Here is a 21290-nt window from a genome sequence, read left to right on the forward strand (position 1 = left end):
TCAAGATGCTGAAAGCGACCGCAGCAGCCTGCTTCCCCTTCCACTGCAGAGGGAAAGGTCTCACCCAAGGAATTCAGCTTTGTTCCTCTCGCCACACTCAGCTGCTTGACTTGTACTGTGAAACACTAGACCAAATAAGAGCCAGCACTCAACTCTTCCCTGTTTCTAGTAACTCCAGCTGTTAAGCTATGCAATTTGATATTTGAAGTAATGTAATAAAACACACAAGGTGAAATCTGTTTACCTGGGGCTGTTTGCTTGCTTCCACAGACTCCAGGTACCAGGGCTGTCTGAGAGGGGTGTAGCAGCAGCTCTCATAGGCACCTGTGCTTGGTGAGTGCAGCAAGAACATGGAGTTGCTGCACTGACAGATGCCAACCACAGCACATGCAGAGAAGAATTCAACTCTTCATACACTCTGGGATCTGCAAGCTCTAGAGGACCCTTTCTGGGGTACTGGCTTTTACTGGGGCTTTGGCAAACTGCCAGGGTCATCATCACACCTCTTCTCAAAGAGCCGTAGCCAGGAGCGTTGGCAGCTGAGAATAACACCTGTGCAGCTTAAGCCGTGCAGTGCTAGGCAAAGGAGGGGCACGCAAAAGGCTGCTGAGCAGAAACTTGGGTACCATCTATCATCCTTACATGCCACATACTCATAGCCTCTGTGTGATCACAGTGGTTGGGTACTGGTTGCTTGAGGTGAACAATATTGTCTGTCTTGATAAAAAGGTATTTTCTAGTGCCAGTCACAAGCCTGAGGTGACTCCTTAAGATGAACAGCCGAGGCAGTCACCTGCTCCAAAAGATAAATGAGCATTTCTAACAGCAGCTTGAAATAGTGAAACACTTTATATTGTGAAGTAACTCTACTATTTATTTAATTTACACTTTCAAGCTATCAAATACTTGAGCTACATCATGTAATGCCAGCAAGGCAAAGTAGTAACCAAGAATTCATCCTTACAGGGGTTTAAAAAACAAACCACCACCCCTTCTGATCCCAAACCAGCTTCCCTCCCTTCCTGAGCCAGCCCAAATTCTGCATATGCTGCAGCTCAGATTGCTAAATGAGTTACATCTGCTCAGCTCATGAGGGTGTTCCTGCAGGACTGAAGTGATGAGCAGGTTACACAACCTGCATGTTTCCAAAGGCTGGTCAAAAATGGTTCACTTGGCAGTCTTGATATTTTCATGTCCCAGTGTTCTCAGAATTTCAAATGCCAAGGAAGCAACAGCAACGTCAGCGTGAGAGCTAGGAATTAAAACCAGTAACATCTATTAGACATCCTCAGGAGAAAAAAATGTTTTGTTCAAATTCCACATTTGCCTTTATCTATGCTGGAAAACTCTGAGTAGCCATTAACTGCACTCTCTACCTGCTTTTTGTTAAGGAGTAACATAACCAGTGATTCTGCCCTGTAGCCACTCGTGTAGAAATGAATTTGAGCTCAAACTCCCAGTAACTGCTACCTCACTCAACCTCCTCTGTAAAAGAAAGCAGATAGAATTTATCATACACCCCGTGACTCCACACACACACTTCCAGCTTGACAGAAAGATGTATTTTCACACACACACAGCCCTCTGCCTGCAGCGCTGCTCTGCACAGGCAGGCACTGCCACTGCAGGTGTTGCCCACCTCCTGCAAGGAGGAGCGACAGCCCCTCCAACCACGGTGCTGCACGGGGGCCCTTTGCTTCCTCGCCTAAGGTTTTATTACATATTTTTTGCCTATCTTTTTCTTCTGGAAACACATTTTTTTCTAGCATTGGAACAGAGGCTCTAACACATTACTGGTAGTCCACAGAATCAAGTATTTTTAGTTTCTTTATGGACTCCCATCCCTCATCTCTAGCTTAGAAAGGATACCAGCAGACCAATCTGCAACTTCCTTGACTGCTGCTAATGACGATACCTACCAGTACTCCACAGTTTGGGGAATGCAGAGCTAACCAGAAAATCCAAATGATCAGTTCACACTACATAAGCCAATGTCTTAATAATCAGCAATTTAAATCAGATAATTCAGTTATCTGAAACAAATTCATCTTAGCAACTGTCTTCATTGAAAAATAAATGCCCATGATCCCATATTTTAAAGCATGGATTTGATTCCAGGTGGTCACTGAGCAAAATGGGTTGGTCATGTCACTCTTTAAAGTGCCTGTTCCAACAAGCTCAGGAAGCATCACAGAGAGAGAGTTTGGCAATCCATGGCTGCTACACAGCAGCAGGGGAGCGCCAAAAGCAGCTTTCAATCCAAACAGTGCCCTTCTCCTGGCACGTGACTGCTCGGCTGGAACCCCGGTTCTGACACATAGGAAGAGGGAGAGATTAGAAACCTGTCTGTAAGAAATAAGCAAAGCAAAATCACTCCTCAAGCAATTCAAACCAGTGGTAATATGTGGGTGGAAGGGCCTGGGAGTTTAGACTACCTCGAGGATGGCTTAGATCCAGGTCTCAGCTGTAGCCGCCTCTAAACCATTTCCGGTTCTGCAGGACATACAGAGAGGCTCCTTAACCAGGTTCAAAGCACAGGTGAGGAGACCAAGTTTATTAGGTCACAAGGACTATTCTGGGAAAGATGCCACATAAGGAAATCTGAAGAGAAGGCAGAATATCTATACCTTCCAAACAAATGTCCATTCAGCTAAGTCTGATAAAGCTTCCCCAGGCTTCCCCTGCCTGCCTGTTGCCAATTTATGCATGGCAGCCCCAAGAATCAGCCTGAAACCTCTCAGTCTCCTCTGGAGGCAAATGGATAGGGATATGTGTTCCCTAAAGAAGAAGGGGAGGAGGGGAAATGAAATCCATGAGTTCTCAGGGGGTCCCTTGTTGCTGTTGCAGTGCAGGAGCTCGGCACAGCAGAGGGACCTGGCTCATCTTAATGTATCTGAACAGTTCTCAATGGCACCAGCTGGAATTTGATCTACTGAGCATCTTGTGTTAAATAAGAGCGAGTACTGTTTAGTTGGGCTCTGTAGCATGTGTTTTTCTGCATACAGAAATGCGCAGACTGTAATAAACTACTGAGGAAGCCAGAAAAGCAGAATTCAAAGACAGTGACTGGGCTATCTGGTGCATCTAATGCTGAAATACTCCCAACAGAGTGAAAGCTGTTTCTAACAGAAGAAAAGCCCATCTTCCCCCCACTCTCATCTTCAGTGGTGGTTCCTGTGTCTCCCTTGGGGAGAGCTGACATTTTATTGTACTGAGATAATTTAATGTGTCATACAAAACCCTGTGAGTCAGCAGCTGAGTGTGCAAGAGGGATGCTGACTGCTCTCAACAGGTTTGGTAAGTCCTCGGTGAACACCTCCTTACACTCACCACATCCCGAACATTTCCTTTTCACGTCTGCCCACACCCCTCCTTCCTTCCAACACAGGCTACCACACTGCCATAATGCTGAGGAGCCAATTTTCCCAAAAGCCTGCATTTGGGAGCACAAAGAGCACTGAAGAGATTATCTTAAGTGTTTCAAAAACTGACCTCTGAACTACAACTTCTCTATGAATTTTAGTTCAACCAGGAGTGAAATGAAGCCTAACAGCCCACAGCAGAAGTACAAAATTTGTTTTGAGAGGCAGACAACAGCCATTCATTCATTCATATGTCCAAGGAGGATTAGATATGGGAAAGTCTATGGGAGATGAGCTAAGGTTCGGCCAATTTGTTGGGACTAGCCACCTCTATTCTTGCAGAGAAGGCCATGGTATTCCTCTAAGTCGTGTGCCTTCTGGAGAAGCCACAGGTATTCTTAAACAAAAGCAGTTCTGTTCTTCAGCCACATGTTTGAAAGGAATCAGTTTGCAAGTGCATCAACCACAGCCACCTTAACACAGGGCACAAATGTCACATTGTGCATGCAGCCCACTCTGCCAAGAACCACTGACAGGAATCCGGTTATAGAGACCAACGTTTGGAATAAAATAATAATTTAAAAAAAAATAAATCCACAGAATTGACACACACAAGGAGCCAGACTGTGCCGCAGCTGGGGATCAAAGTGTGCCGCAGGCTCTGATGTAGAGGACTTTGGAGGAGAGCAGTGCAGGGAGGGGGGCCAGGACAGAAACCTGAGAAGCTCGTACTGCACAGAATTACAGAAGGCCATTGCAGACAAAAGAGGAGATGAGCGCTCTGAGCCTGGAAATTCCTGGAAGCCTGAGGGAACTCACCTGGCAGTTTGGGCCAGGCTCTCTAGAGCCTGGATAAGAGCATCACCATCATTCCTCAGGCTCTCTGAGTGCTTCTTGTTTGAAGTTATCTGGAACAAAAAGAAAGAACCATTATCAAAGGCTTAGCAAAAGATTCTTCTCTGTCATTTTTGTGGGATAAGAGAGAGGGAAACAAGTTACAGCATTTATTATAATTGTAAATGGAATGTGACATTGAAGAGACCCACAATAAAGTCCCTTTTACTGAATTTTAGGCAGAGACCATCTAAAACGTCTTGGCTTAATTAACAATACTCACCCATGTTCTGAGTCCCTGTATGTGTGCAAATTCACATATCACAGTCTGCCAATCCTGATTTCATCCTTAGTATCAATGCAAATACAAGCCCCATTTAGTCTGAATCCCCGGGATATCTTGGAGAGGCAATTATTTTCATTTCTCACTTCAGGGAAAAAGAAACCAAGCTTCTACCAGCCTTCAGATCAGGACGTGTGGAGTTTCTCTGAGAGAAGCCAGGTTAAAATCACTGCAAAGTTGGTAATTGCATATGGAAACTTTTCTTGCCCCTCATCAGTCATTAGGAGTTACCTGCACAGGGCTGTCACCCACAGAGCAGGGGGCTGAGTGACCAAAGCTATATGCCCTTTTGTGTCAAATGAATCCTGATTGTAGCTGATTTTGCTGCTGGTGTGGTTTATTACATGAATCTGCAATGACTGGCTTGTTGTTTCTCCAGCCTTAAGTACTACAACTACACAGCTCCAAGCAGCCAGGCATTTCCTGACAGTTAAGCAGGTGAATGGGAAGGTCACGGAACATGACATGAAGCCTCATGCACTATAGCTCAGACACTGAGTACTCGGCAGCTTGCTGAAAAGCTCTTGTATCTCCAACAGATTACTAAAAAACCTGGTTTGCATGTCAGTTCCTGCTTGCAAAGGTAAATAAATCTTGGCTGAAGAGAAAGGGAAAGGGGAGGAGCAGAGCAGCTGATTATTTTGATACTGGAGGAGTTAATGCTTGAAACTATGACTTCTAATCCCAAAACCTGGCAAGGACTTGTAAGCTTTAGCGTGCTGCGGCTGGCCCTATTTACCATTGATCCAGCATCTGGGCAATACGCCTTCATATCCTCCTCTTAAATCACAACAGAAGCTGTATTTACAGCTGCCATCCCACCATAATTTATCAGCAGTGATTCTGCAACAACAGTGTCACTGCATCTGTAATTGTAACACCCTGTAGTTTGGCAGTTACAGGGAACCGGGACCTGCCTGAAGTACACTAAAACATATCCTGTATGTTGGAAAAACCCAGTGATGCCATTACCTGAGCACAAATCATTGGTAAATCCTGACTACAGATCATTAAACCCTTTTACCCTCTTGAGGTTTATATCTGATTCTTTCAGTTTACATTTCAGAAATCCACTATTCTCTATTTGTTACCTGCTAGACACAGAAAATGTTTTGTAATCTGGGTTCTGAATGTGAGAACAACACCACATGTAATAGGAGCAGTACAGGAGAAAAGTACTTTCATCACAAGACATTGCTTTCTGTTCGTAAAGAGTGCTCATGCCTCTACCAAACATTTCCCTGCAACTCCTGCAGCTCACCAGCCACTGCCACATTCCTTGCACTTTCCACATTCATGCCCCTTGTTCATTCTGCACACTTTAAAAAGCTGAGAGGTCACAGCGGAAGGAAAGTCGCTAGGACTGAATCATGCTCCATAAAACCACCAGGTCAAATAAAGGCTACAGATATCTCTCATTCTACTACATCCTAACTTTTGGGTGCTGACATTTGTACAACCCTCACAGTCTCCTCACAAAATAGTCAATGGCATCATACAGAAAACATTCAAAACATGCTCAACTATAAAATCTGGTATGAAGAAAAAAGTTTAATTCTAAAATGATTTATTTCAAACAATAACAGCCCAAATGAGTCACCGGGTCTGACTATAAGCCTGCCCATGCTGCAGCATGCCTTGTGTCACTATTAAGAACACATTTCTGTGCATACAATGCATTTGAATAGAAAGGATTAAAATGGCTTTATATGCACAGAAATTGTAAAAGACTGAAACAGAAACACCCATGAGATCATCTACACCACCTCGCTGTTAGACTTCACTATGCAGAGCAGCTTTCAGCCACAAGCAATGGGCTCCCATGGCATCCATCCAGAGGGGCTACTCCCCAGGCTAACAAAATGCTTCAGTAAGATCCTTTCAGCAGTAAAAGTGGTAGCATAAGGAGGGAAAGGATCAGCATGAGCTGCCTCCAGTCCATCTAAATTAAGTATAACCCAAATTTAGAATGTATTTTCTTGAGAGTGCCAACTACCAGCTTCATACAAACCAAGGGGTGTTGGTGAAGAACCAACCTGTCCAGTTGGCAGTGCCACCTGTGCTCACACAGAACTCACCCAGACCAAACGGGGCTGCACAGATTTACATGGGCAGCTGGGGCTTCCCCACCAGCTCTTTGTCACCATTGTCCAGAAAAATGGATGCTATCCACCACCAGGCACTCACTCCATGGGCCTGGGAGGGGACCAACTCTGTAGTAGCAGGAAAATTGAGGGCTGAATATAGGGTGAGCTGCCAGCACCCAAGAGCCAGCTCAGCCACAGCTGCCTATGGTTTCTGTCAGCACTCCCATGCTCTTACTGCTCTGATCACTGGCACTTATTTGCCCTTTATCTCAGTCTGAGTAGATCTGATTGCTCCCTGAGCAACTGGAAGGTCTCTTGCATATGACAGATTACATCGTGCTTCACAGGAGACTGTGAGAAGTATTATCTGAATCACTGTTCACTTTCAAGATGAAACTTTACTCATGTTTCTTATTTAAAAACTGTTTCAGTCTCATCTTCCTTTTGTGCCATAGATTATAATAAACTATGACAGGACATAAAACCACCATTCACCAAAATTTGAGAAATTAATGTATTCTTCACTTTGTTATCTTTTTCTTCTACCCACCATTTCTGCCCCTTTTATCCACACCAGTTCTAGTTCTCATTCATTTGAGATTTTAACAACTAGTTTAATGTTCTCTTGTAATATTGCTGTTTGTTAGGGCTGGCTACAACACAGATTCAATGACATAATCAATAGCAATTCCTTCAATTAACAATGTAATTAAATCTCAGTTTAGTTGTACACTCACTGCAATTTAACAAGAATTTCAAAATTACTTTTCTTTATTAAGCCTACAACCATTCAGCAGCTCTGCTCTCTTCTATCCTATTAAAAAAGGGTGAGCCATAAGGAATACAGTAGTTCATATATAACAATCAGTATTTCCTAAAATTCAAGAAAACTGTTCAGGTATTATGGTGCTGCTGAAGACGAGTGAAGGAAAAGTTATCATATAAAACATTTCCACTGGAATATCGACTTCACTAATAAACTGAGGAGTTTTGCATTCTTGTTCTAAGAAGAGATTTTTGCAATTCAAATTTCAAGAAAGTGCAGAAACTTAAGGGACAATTACCCCTGTTAAGGTTGGTTTCATAATGCTGAACTGCTTTCTCTGATTAGTTGTAAGTCACATTTTGAAATTTACAATGGAGATAAAGGACCTAGGCATTAAACTGCTCTCTCGCCATTTTTAAGAGAAAGAAATTCTTCTTTGTTGAGGTTTCAAGTGAACCATAAACTTAATGTCTGTGAAGTAAACTGGGAAATAATGCAAAAATAAGGAGCTCTGTATTTGAAAAACCTTTTCTTGGTTGAAGAAAGGTCTTGGGAGCATACTCAGCTGCACCTTCAAGTATCATCTTCTCAAATAAACAACTGCTGGAGATGTTCACCATTTGCACGCACGACAGATTCTTTTCTTTAAGCTACTACCATGTCTGTATACACAGATACAAGCAACACACGTCAAACTGTACCTCTTTCTCACAAACTGTTTCTTTCTCTTTCCCAAACATACATATTTTAACCTCATAAAGTGATGCTTCCTTACTTTTTCATAAAAATTCAATATAATTAAGCTAATTACAGGTACTCAGTTCTTGCTCAACTTTACTGGCACAGGCTGAGAGCAGCCAGGTGGGTAAGGCAGAAGCTGCTGCGGGTTGATTTATCAGAACTACCAGACATTCAGAGGTCCAATGTCAGCGTTACCTGAATATTGACACATGCTGTGAATAAAGTATCACTTATCCCTTGTTGGAAGCTTTTCTGTAACTGGAACTTGTACCTTCAGCTAATACTGCAGTAAAAACAACCATCAATATATTTCTTCTATGGACTAACTGGGACCCTATGTAGGATATGAAATATAATATCAAAATTAAGTTTTCAGACTAAAAAACATTTAAGAATTAAGTACACTCCTACTGCCCTCTAGACACTATTTCAAGTAATGTCTTCATAATAAGTGCTGTTCCTGCAATTTTAAATATGCATCTCAGACTTCTCATTCCTACTTCCACCTTTGACTGGCTTAAGGCACTGTCAGTAGGACACAGAGCCTTTCATCCCCAACCAAAGCTGCTGTTTCAAATGTCAGCGAGGCTGGTGGTGACTGAAAGTTGATGGCTATTCACAGCTGCTTAGTGTGACCTTATTCCCATTTTTTAAGGAACAAATGTCACGAAATATAGTGGTGTTAAAAACATTGCTATAGCTGATGTGACAGCCCAGCAAATAAGTCAATGGGATAGTAACTTCAGAAATGAGGCACAATGCCTGGGCTGGAGGGGAAAGCCTTTTAGTGTTGTGACCCATCTTATGCCTATCCCAGGGCATTTAATGGTACTTTTCCTCCCAGGCTGTCAGTGCTGAACTATTCACAAGCACTGCAGTAATCAAATAAATCATGTCACTTGGCTTGTCATTCACAACTCATGACGTGGCCAGAAATATGCAGCCATTCCTTCTCAATGCAGGAGCAAAATAACCAAGCAAATACTGCAACCAGGCACTCATTTGGGTGAACTAAAACTAAGAGTTCCATTGGCTGTGGACTTACGAAACGTAAGTGTTTATTTCATTATAAATTGCTCTCCAAACATATGCACTAAGCTGGCAGTGCCCAAAGGAAATAAAATAAATGAACTCATCATTTCTCATGACAAATCAGGTGGGTCTGTCACTTCTGTAGGCCTGCACACACACTCTTACAAAGTAATGTAGCCCTACGTTTGCCTAACGAAGGGCCAGACCCAATAAAGCATTTGGAGCCTATGAAGTAGAGGCTGTGATGATGTCAGCCCCCAAAGAGGAATCCCAAGCAGGCACCCAGATACCTGCACAGTGCATGCGGAGTGCCGCTGCCAAACGCCATGGAAACCTCCTGTTGAGAATGAAGTTTCACTCTTGTGAAATTTCACTCTTGTCTCTGGAGCTCAGGTTGCTAACACAGCCAGTGAAAGCTCATGGTCCAGACAGCACAGTCACAATGTCTTTTCCCAGTGCCCCCACAGCAGGCTGTGGGCTCCCAGGCTGTAGTCCTCTCCCCTTTTCTAGGCAAGTGAAGGCCACATTTTGTTGTTGCAGCACAGTTTCCACTGGGTGGGGAGAGGCCAGGAGGTTTGGATGGTTCCCACACAGGGAGTGAATGACATGGGGACTTGGCAGGGAGGCAACAGGCATCATGGCTCTCCAGGTAGGCGAAGTCAAACATGAACTCCCATTTACCAGGGAAGCACTCCAGCTATTAAGGCAATTTTATATCTGTGGCAGCAATTTTTTAAAATATAAAAGCAAAACAACTAAAACCAGCAACAAATATCCCAGATACATACAGTGGTCTTTTGTTAGGTGTTTAATCTGACATTGGTTACACGTGCTCTCAGCAGGTCTGTGGGATAGGACCCCCTAAAGCACTAAGGTGCAGCCAATTTACAGGTTGTTTAATGAAAATTAATGGTAACTCCTGCCAGGCTGTGCTGGTGTAGCAGAGGAACATCTGAGGACAGTGTGCTCACTAGAATGGCCAAAAGTTATTTTTGCTCTCCATAGTGTAGGAGAGCTCATTCTAAAAGGGTAAAAACCTTCCTGGTCATTGCCTCCTTTCTACTCTTCTCTCTACACATGGTTCCAGCTGGAGAGAGACAAAATGTGTGTGTGGGAAGAACAAATCAAGTTGGACAAGTTATATTTATGTTACTAATTGCCAAGTCATTTGAACAGGCCTGAGCAATGCTGCTGGACCATAAAAACAAGAAATGAAACTTACAAAAGCATGAGTGTTCCAGGTGTGCTTTGGCAAGCATATTGCAGTCAGGGATTGCAGACACATGATTTCAAAGACTTTGTGGCCTTCAGATCCTGCAAATACATGTGAAAACAAGCAGGTATCTGCGACCAAAAAAAAACCACCCCACACTACATCAGACAGCTTAGCTCTGATTTTAAAGTTCAAGAATCTTTTTTTCCCCCTCTTTATGGCTAAAATTCTTGTTCTATGGAAGTCAACAAACACCTTTTGATTTTGATAAGGCCAAGATTTCATTTGAGGTGTTTTGTTTTCTTCTAATTTGTGTATGTATGTGGAGGTTTATTCTAAGTTCAAAGCCATTCCTACGGATAACTTGGAACCATCCCGGTTTCCCGGCAGTCTGAGTGCCACACTGGCTGAAGGACTACTCACAGAGAGACAAGGAATGTCTCCCACACGATAGATAATTGTTAATTGATTTTGAATGTTTCTTGACACCTATTCACTTTGAGGCTATTCTCTGCCCTTCAGCATACACATTTTGCACACAGATGCATGCTCTGTGATTGTTGCAAAACTGTAAAATTACCAACTCTAAGGGGCATTGTCTGAACATAAGAGAAGATTTGTAAAACTGCAGGGTAATTATTGAACAGAAGGCGCTCTCTCTCTTGTTTGATTTTTAAAGTTTGGTTTTATTGCAAGTGGTGTTCTCAGCTTGCTTTCAGAAATGTCTCTATAATGTAGAAAATACCCATTACTGCAGTTTCCACCCTCTTTAATGAGTGAGTTTAAAATATTTGACTTCACAGAACTGGATAGGGCAACTTCTTTACATCCATTATATAACCAGCTGACCACAACAGCTTTATTAGCAAAAGTAAACTGCAGGTCTGTCTGCCAAAACATGGCTCAAAGGTGCTACAGGAGACTTCCACATAGGGCTGCAGTGTTGACAAGTTATGCATACTCAGAAGCCAGCCCAACATCTATATGACATTGGAAATAAGCACTTGCCATCCTGCTGCTGGTGATCTCATCTGCACACACAGGTTCATCTGTCACCTGCATGCCAATGACTCCCTAAGGTACCACTTCAGACCAGTTTCGCTCTGTCCAAACAATGATCCCAGCCAGCCTCAGATATCAGCTTTAGCAAAACCAGGCCACATACTAAGCTTACAGAAAACTTGTGAGCCCTTGATCCCTCTGCCCACAGCTTCCAAGCTGCCTATCCTCACCTTGCTGGACCTGGTGAGACCACCAGCTCCCAGGTACACCTCACCCTGGTAGTCTCTTGTGACTTCCTCCTTACAAAAGAAACAGGGAAATCCACTGGAAGAATTTTTTATTACCACAGTTCAGATCTTACATTTATTTTCCTTTAGGAGCTGTTATAGAGGTTCCTGGTTGTCTTGGAGCAAAACAAACTAAAAACAGTTATGAACAAACACTAAAACAACACACAGGTTTTCCCTCAAGTTCATCATTCTCTGAATCTCTCATGTTCAAATATCCTTCATAGTCTCTCTCTTAATCAGATTTTCTCCTAAAATAGCTTCTGACAAGTAACTCCCAATACTTATTAAATGTTGATTCCCATAACTCTTTTTCCAGTGACACTGTCTTTTATGGCCTAATAATACAATCTGTGAATGAGATCCTTGAATTTCAACATCGTCAACCCTTATGTCTCCCTGTAAAATCACAAAATAACCTAACTGCAAAGGTTTTTTTTGAGTTACATCAAACTCTCATTGATGTGCTCCATGGGTTAGGGATGACCTTCTTTACTTTCATGTACGTGTTCTTTTCATGTTCATCCAGTACAGCTGAATCGAGGTCTTTCACTGACATATTTGTGTGCATGCAAACCTTTGCTTTTGCTTTAGTGAACTGCCTTATCTCAAACAATGACTGGTTTTCCATCTTATTTTCTCTCCCCCGTCCAGCTGGGGAGTGATAAAGCAGCATGGTGGGCACCTGGCATCTAGCTGGTGTCAGCCCACCGCACATGCTTTGACAATTCAAATAATTTCAAGCATTTGCACACTTGTAAAGGTAAGAATCATTACCACAGAAAACTCATCTTCTCACTATTAGGAAAGCCAATGACATCCAGAACATATTGGAAAGTGCTGACCTTTAAATGGCAATTACCATACAGGAGAAGTATGCAAGCAACCAAGCAATTACTAATTTAATAAATGTTGTTACGTCTAAGGACACAAACCCTTGAGCAGCCACGCAGCAATGCTCAGGTGAACTGGGCAAACCCCCAGGAACAGCCAAGAAGTCTCAGTTAACTGAGGAATTTGAAGTTTAATGCATACAGCCTCCAAAAAAATGATACCTACAGCTTGACATTGTTCCTTGTCCTGCTTCAAAAAGCTCCTCATAAAGATAAAAGACTACTATACCTTGATGAAGGCAGAGTGATGTGAGCAGATGCTGTCCAAGTTGTCTGTGCAATTCAAGTCTGACCTAGTATGCCCTAACTGTCCCTGAGCAGAACCTTGATATAGCATTGATCAACTTCCATGGAGGATGAAACTAAATTAGATGGCTCATGCTCACATTTGCCATAATCTGGACCTGAACACAAGACTCCAACAACTACACATCTCTACAAGTTGGCTTAATGATTTAGATTCACTATGCCAAAAAAAGCAGGAATATGATAACTTAATTTAAGAACTAACACAGATTATGAAAAACTCATTCATAAGGAAAAAAAAGAGTAACAAAATCTCATTAGAAAAATCATTCTGAACTATGATTTTGAACTAAATATTGAAGTATCAAACTTAGTTCCTTTGTATCCCCTGCAGACTTGATTTCCAGGGACACATGAAACTCAGACACGCTGAGGTTTTCCTTAAGTACCAAACGCAGATAGTCTTGCATATACAGGAGAAAAACAAAACCACCCCTCCCCCCTGCCAAAACCCAGAAAAATGCTCTGAAGATTTTTGTTATTGGGGCAAAAAAGGATCAGTATATTTATGGTTCATGTAAAACGCAACTAGGAATGTAAATGACTGAACAGGGATATAAGTCTATAAAACACCAATTTCTGAAGAAAATTATGCTTTATATAATGGTTCAATTTCCATAAAATTGTAAAAACTGTCATAAAAACAAATGGACTTCTGAAACTGATGCTTGCTTATTGTCATGTGACAGATGGCTCTGGCTGCCTGGTAGAGAGCAAACAGCTACCTTGTTGGTTCTCACTGACTTCAGAGAAAATCATTTTGGTCTGGTTTTCATTTAACAAGTCCAGTTGCATTTATGTATCTTTACAGCAGCAAGTCAGTCATCCATGTGTAATTACACAGAGGAGGTCAAAAGGAAGTAATAGTGATGAGCCCAACAGATGACACAGCTTGGCAATCTCAACAGTATTGCACTGTGTAAAATTACAGTGCACTGAAACACCAAATGAGTCCAGCAATACTTTTGTGCCCACAGAAACAATGAATTAGGACTCCATAACAAAAACAACAGTGATAGTCATTGGGGAATTACACTGGCCTCGAATTATGAATTGAATAAACAGGTTGCAGGTTTCAGAACTGCAAGTTTCACTACACAACCCATAGCCAAACATCTGTCTGTGTGAAGAGAGCCTATTTCTCATTGCTGACCATGGCAATATTGTTTTTTAGACAGCTCCTGTACCTATTCATAACCACACTGGGCTCCCAGTAGCCAAATATCAGCACAGTGATACTCGCTGGGTGTATATCTCAGAAAGCAAACATGTTCCAAACAAATGGGTAAGTAGCTTTTCCCAGGAACTTGAGTCTGCAATGTGTCAGCCACTGGAATAAACACTTCTCATTCTTGGTGCTCTCCAAAATTAAGAACAGATCCAGTTTTTGATTTCCCCATACCCATCAGTGTCATTAAAGAGCAGCTGTTGCCGATTGACTGAAAAATGTTAGTTGTGAAAACAACCATCAACCAAAATGCAGTCCAAATCTGCACTTAACATAGACACACACATACTTACAGACTTACACTGCTTACTCCAAATAAACATAATAATACTTAACGCAGAATGAATGGTTCAGTAGGCCAAGTTGTGAGTAAGCATTCACAGCTACTTCAGAGGTCATCCTCCCTCACTGCACCTCACACTGCAAATAACCACAAGTCATCAGTACCTTTAGGTTTTGGGTTTTGTCAACACTTGCCTTTTCATTAAGTTGTGTTTGGACTCCACACGCTTCATCATTTATTAGCCCGGCTGTTTTAGTGACATCAAGAAACTGATTCAATGAGTTCACATCAATTTTCTTCTCCGCCTCAACTCACATTTGGCTGACTATCAGTTTCATCAAGGACTGACAGGAAAAGGTTCCTGGGGGAGCTTTCCTAAGCTTTTCTCAATTCATTGAGTTTTAGCTCCTGTGCATAAGAGAAATTCTTGAAGATATATCCAACATAATACCATCCTATTGTCCTTTATAGTTGTATTTCAAAATACAGATGAATAGAAACACTGTGGAGTTTCTTTGCTGCGACTGCAAAAACAAATGGGCTTCAAGACAAGGTTAAATGATTTACAGCAGAAACTTGCAAAGAGAAGATAAATCACCTTTTTCTTTCAACACAGTGCTGTGCAGTCACCTTCATCTTCTCTTATCAACTGCCATTTCCACACATGCATGAAGTGCTCTTATTATGTTAGGGAGCAAAAAGGATCACAATCTTTAACCTGGCAGTCTTCTATCAACAATAGAAGAAAAAGATACAAAGACCATGAGTCCAACATGATATCTCTAACTAGTGGCAAGAATGGCAACATGATGCTTTACTGTTAATAAAAGAAGTCAGGAAAGACCAACACTCGTTTTATTTAAGGATAAAACTCAAGTAGCTGGTAACTCATCCCTGGCAGTATAAGAAGAAGAGCAATGCATGACAACTCTGCATAATACTTGGCAGAAGATGGAACGAGGGGAATAAGACTGGCTGTCTGTGCAGGCTGTGGCCATGGCAAGGACAATTTTGTCCCAACACAAATGATCAGTTGTGATCATCAAAGTGGGACAAGGCAAGGAGGAATATATCACAGTGTCAAGAAATGAGTGTAGAAGTTATAAAATATCTGTTCAAATTGTTCATCCTCTCCACACAGAAAGCTCTGTCTGGCACTGTTACCATAGATACTCCAGCTTATCTTCTCCATTGTGTAGTTAAACGCATTTTAGCTAAATTAAAATAATGCAATTAAATAAAGAGTCAAGCAATCACAAGCACTTCAGCTAAAGCAGTTCAAGAGATTACCAACTACTCAGCTAGAATACGAAACCTATGCATATATGCACTCACTCAATGGCAGCGTTAAGTGAGCTGGCTTGAACCACCACTGTTGGTGATTTACAGTGATCTATTTTAGTCAGTGCTGTAAAACATGAGGGGAGCCCATACAGGTGGCTGTGTTATCTCAGGAAATGTAGCACTAATTTCCAACTGAGCAAGCAACAGCTTCTTCAACTCCTTCGCCTTGGTGGCACTGTGATGGATTATTTCTTAAAGCATCCTTGTTTTTATAAAACATTTTAATTGAGATTAATTATGTCATCAGTTATGCTGTCCAAAGGGGTTTTGTTGGGTTTCGTTGCCACAGTAAAAAAAAGATTAAAAAATGCCTGTTCCGACTGTCTGTTCCAATTTTTTTTGCCAGTGTTCCTGTCCCCAAAGCAGAAAGGGGAGAAAAAGATCCCTGTTTTAATCTCACTTGCTCTGGTTCCCAATTTAGCTGGAACAGCCAATGAATGTGTGACTGCACGAATGCTGGGCTGAGACGAGTTTCCATATTTGTGGAGCAGGAACAGCAGAGAGGCAGGACAGTGAAGCAGAGGTGGTGGTGGACCATGCAGGGCAGACTCCACTGCAGCCACCATCTCAGAGCCTTAAGCACGAGCTCACACACTTTGTCATTAAAAAGTGGAGACAAAGAGGTAGAAAGCTGAAAAGAAAACTTTCAGTGAAGTCCACAGCAAAGGCAGAGTCAGTCCTGTAAACACAAAACCTGCTGAATTTCCAAAGAAAACACTTATCCTATAGGAAGTAAACAATTTAATTTGGATGAGAGAGCATTCTCTGGAAGACAAACTAACTATTTCTCTTTGTAACTCTTTAATACAGCAGAGATTGACCTTTGCATCCTCATTTTGATGCTTATCTTGAACAAACAGCCTAGAAGTCAATGTCTACTGAGAAAAAATTAGGGAAGTGACTTTTCTCTAAAAGTGCAGAGCAAGTCCTAGGGAAAAAATTTAATAAATATGAGTCCAGCTGTGGCTGAATGTTAACCAGCTTTGTGATGCCGTGTTTGTTTTGCCATGAAATGCTTGCTGAGACAAGTTAAACTTCAATCTTGAATTACATGATTAAGTCTTTCAGGGAGAAAGCTTTTGTTATTGCAAAATACGTTGTATTTCAGTATGAGCAGAAGAACATACATTTTTGTATTTTATACATTTTTGCTTTTATCTCGTGGGTGAAGGTAGTGTTCAAGGAATGGATAGCCCTGACCAAAGACTACTCTATTGAATGCAAGGGTTCTGACAAACTTTGCCCATGCAGATCAGGCAGTGAATCTCACAGCTGGCTTACAGAATCATCACTTTGGCAGTCTTGACTTCAGCTAAAGAGACAGTCCTATGGAACTGTGTACAAACCAGCTACCCACGAACAAGATTTCAGTATGATCTAATCAGGCTGTGAGCTGGGCATTTTTCCCTCTCATTTTCACTTCGACTATGGGAAAAAAAAAATCTTAAAGCACTATCATGACATGGAGGTACTCATAATAAATATGCACAGGTTACAAATAAAACACTTGTAACTTAATAAAGCAGTTTGTTTTCTTTTAGAGGTTTCAAGTGAAAATTCCTCAGACACTTCTGCTGATGTGCAGCTGATTACATCAGTGTTTTGCATTTGCCGTTGCACAATTACCATGAACAAGGTGTGCCTTAAAATTAGATGTAGCAGCCCTTAAGCTTAACCTGATTAGGTCAATAATTTAAGTGTTAACAGTTACAGAAATGCAAGCAGAGAGGGTCTTGTTAAACAAGAAGTGATTACATACTCTTACATTGTATTCTTTTAAAAACACAATGTTTTCAGATGCAGAATGAGCACCTGGATGTCTGCCACAAGATACTGCCTTTTGCTCCTGTGCCCACCAATCTTACAACTTTGTCCTCCAGGACAAGGTAACTGAGTCACAGTGCAAACTTAATCACATCACAACACAAAGCTGATGTGATGATCTCATTACTGTTCCAGGAAAAGGAATAAACTCAATTCCTATTGACACCAGCAAATCCAGCTTTCAGCAGACTGACAAAGGCCCTGACCACGTAACAGAGAGAACAAGTAACGAGTGGCACTCTATTAAGGAAACTATTATCCTAAGCTAGATAGTGACAATGAGACTTTTAAAGAAAGTCTTAGTGCTTTGCCAGAGGATTTTTGAATTTTAAAGAAGATTTTGAAGGATAGTTGATTCGACCAAATCTATTATGCTTTTTTTGGTAAGTTTAAGGTACCTGGAAATTGCCTTATGTCAGGATAAAAATAATTTTGCACATTAAAGAACAGATTTATTGCACTATTTCAAGCATTCAAGCCAATCTAAATTGGCTAAGAGGTTCATTTTGAAGCTCTTCACCCTTTTTTAAATACTATATATTTGGATTACTCCCTAGCATAGTATAAGACATGCAGAAACAAAATCTAAAATGACTAAATCTGACTTTAAAAGAATACCTGTCTGATCAAAGCCCCTAGCTCACCTGTGTTGCTTTTTTTGGTTTGGGGTGTTTTGGGGTTTTTTTTGGTAAAACTAACTAACAGGAAATCTTATCTTCTGAGAGTTGCACTTAAAACTGATTGCTTATGAAGATTTGAAGCATGATTGGGATTATCATTCTGAAACAGCACCCAGGGGAACTGGGTGGATCAAGGGATTGCTAATGAGATAATTGAGTCTTTCACATCTAAACTGCTGATTTAAATTCAACCCAACACAAAGTTCCCCCAACTGGTGGACAGCTGTAAAGAACAAGGTGATCTTCCCATTCTGCTCTTAGAAAATACACGTAGGGAGCACTGAACTGCCAGGAGAATCATCACACTTTGCAGTGAAACCAAGATACGGATTGACAATGAAACAATTAAAATTAATTTTTATCCCTTGATTCAGTAATATAAAACAAGGCTTTGGCTTTCTGGATCAGGTTTACTTTCCCCCACCTGCTCAAAATAAGTTTCAGCCTCTAAGACTACTACAGTAAAATCAAATAAAACATTTTAGTAAGGTAAAAATTATTATTTAAGTTCCAGAGTGGCTATATTGGGCTTTAATGACTTATAATTTACAGAAAGGGCAGTGGTAGATGTTAATGAGTGACTCAGATGACTTTCTATTATGCTTTTCTGCAAGAGCAGTCATTATCACATGTCAGTTGCTCAGAACATAGCACTCTCTAGTCCTCCCTCTCATTTAATAAAAGCCAATTAATCATTTCCAATCATTTACGTACTCAGTGAATTTAGAATCTAGTTTCACTCATAAATTACAGTAAATCTATCATTTTAATTAACTAACTAGTCATAGCTGTTCTACAGACATTTTGTTTGTGTGAACATACTTTAGCCTATGAACTATTTGCAACTCTTATTACTGTGATTCTTGGTTTACTAATGGAATTTGTGACAGATCAACTGTATGATCTATTACCTTTTCTCTGTGCTGACTGCTGGGTCAGATTGAGAGTCCACCTCCTAGGCCTCAAGTTCTTTGCTTTTGGTACATGACAGGACCATCAATCTCAAATGGATACCGTGCAAACCAAGCCCACAGCCCCCACAGGCAGATGAACTGACCTCACCTGCATATGAATCAGTGGGTTGGGCACACATTAATTGATACAACACGACCAGAACTTGTTCCACTCATACAGCCTTCTTCCTTCTTTCCTTCCTCGCTAGAAGTGCTCCTTTCACCCCATAATCCAAGCCCCTTCTCCCCGTAAGAACCTGCCTCACCACCCACATGCACAAGGAGAACCCACCAGAGTTATCAGAGCAAGACCCAGCCATGCGCTGGTGGTACTGCAAGGAATGGGGAAGGCTAGGTAAGTTCGTTGTTGTGTTTTCCAAAGGCTCCCTCTATAAAGTTCACGTCTTACCAGGGAAAACAGCTTCTTCCTGTGCTAGGTCCCAGGACAAATCCAAAGAGATTGTCCCTTGGACCAGGAAGAAGGAATGCAGTCCTTTTAAGTAAAGGAAGTTGCTAACTATCCATAGATGTTTCCCTCCACAGTACCATCCAAAAGCTCCTGCAGGTTCTAAGATGCTGCTTACAGCAGGTATGTACAGCTGGCCAAAGCCACCAAACACAAGACACGTTCCTTAGCAGGGATAAAGAGGGATATCTTGAGAGAAGATACCACTTCCTCTCCCACTAATCCTTTCCTACTTTCTTCCCCTTGTGCACTGCCTTATGTATCCTGATCATTCCAAACCCAGTTTTCCCAGCCACCCATGAGCAGGCGCTGGAAATTTGTCCTAGGGGACAAAATCAGCAAACTTAATTCATGACAGGGGCAGGTCCTTCACAACATTAGAGGAGGTCACTGATGCACTCACAGCCTATGAGTAGAGACAGCGATATAAGAAGGTAACAACCACCAACATCAGCACTCTGAGTTCTTGAGGAAGCCCTGGATATGGTCCTCTGGAATACAGTTGGTGAGAAGGAAGAGACCACCTTAGAAGATGCCAAAAACCCCCTCCATTCTAAAGATACAAGTACTTGGCTACCACCTTTCCAGAAAATCAAGGTCTTGGGTCTGATTCCTGTCATCTGAGAAAGGAAGGATCCCCTGCCTTCCCATTAGGTCTTTGCCTAGGTGCTGAGACAACACCAGCACTCAGTGTTATCTTCCCTGCCTAAACTTCCCCTCACAGCTCCAGCTGTTTCCCATCTCCATGCTGACCATTTGTGGTCAATCCCACAAGGCCTGGCAAGAACCAGAATGAACTGGATCCAAAGAGAAAAGGTGTACATAGAAAGCCCTTTCTTCTCGCATTCCCTGTGGATCTGTTAGAGGGGTGTAATTCTCTGCCAGGAGGCTGCTAACGTGCTTCCTGGTACCCTTTTACTTTGTCAAGGAGTAGATGTACGCACATGCTCCAATCTCCAAAGAAGTTGGATGAGTGATCAATGTGCCTTGGCCCAGTAGTCTTTCTGCACTCAGACTTCACACTATCACTCAAGGGTGGGTAAGGCAAGTGCCTTTAGGCTCCTGGATGACAACTTTAGGCACTGGATGACAACTTGCCAGAGACCTCCACCAACTAGCCCTTTTCCTGCTGCTGCAGCACAAGGACTGGCACACACCTTCTCTACATCCCAGCACCTGCACCATGAAGGAAAGATACTGCCTTCCTATCAAGCCCGAACTTCCAAAAAGCCTCTACAAAGACTATCTCATCTGACTGGCTATTGTAATAATGACTGAAGGCTGACCTTAGCCAAAATTAGGAGCTCGTGCCCATTTGTGGGCTTGACCAGCCACAGGGGAGCTCCTTACTCATTTCTGGCTTCATGGACATTTTTCTTGAATCAATCGTCAGCAAGCCTCAAGGCCTGTATAGGAGTTAGGAGGATTTTTCCCTATATATATTATTCAGTATTTATCATTACTGAATGTTTTCTGCAATTCTGTCACCCATTCAATCAATATTTTGATTTGTCTGCAAGTCTTCACCATCAGACTTATCTCTTTATCTCTTTTTCCAGGTAATTTATGAATGCATTGCAGAGCAAAGATCCTGGTGGGTTTATGACAATAACCTACATTTATGGTTCAATACTAGCGATTTATTA

General features: G+C 41.8%; 1 protein-coding gene across 11 annotated transcripts in view; it reads right to left on the bottom strand.

Moving 5' to 3' along the window:
- The window catches only part of ULK4 (unc-51 like kinase 4), a 256761-nt gene that overhangs the window by 36510 nt on the left and 198961 nt on the right, over positions 1-21290 (bottom strand). For 10 of the 11 annotated variants that reach the window (XM_032105898.1, XM_032105913.1, XM_032105870.1 and 7 more), the window contains 2 exons: positions 4182-4270; positions 831-1252 (listed from right to left, as the gene is read on the bottom strand). In XM_032105898.1, the coding sequence (XP_031961789.1) occupies positions 1168-1252; positions 4182-4270 (174 nt within the window). In that variant the 3' untranslated portion in view covers positions 831-1167. Of the gene's footprint in view, positions 1-830; positions 1253-4181; positions 4271-21290 lie in introns of those variants that run through there. The other variant, XM_032105931.1, reaches the window with a different exon arrangement.

Source organism: Corvus moneduloides, chromosome 1 (assembly GCF_009650955.1).
Source record: "Corvus moneduloides isolate bCorMon1 chromosome 1, bCorMon1.pri, whole genome shotgun sequence".
Classification (NCBI taxonomy): domain Eukaryota; kingdom Metazoa; phylum Chordata; class Aves; order Passeriformes; family Corvidae; genus Corvus; species Corvus moneduloides.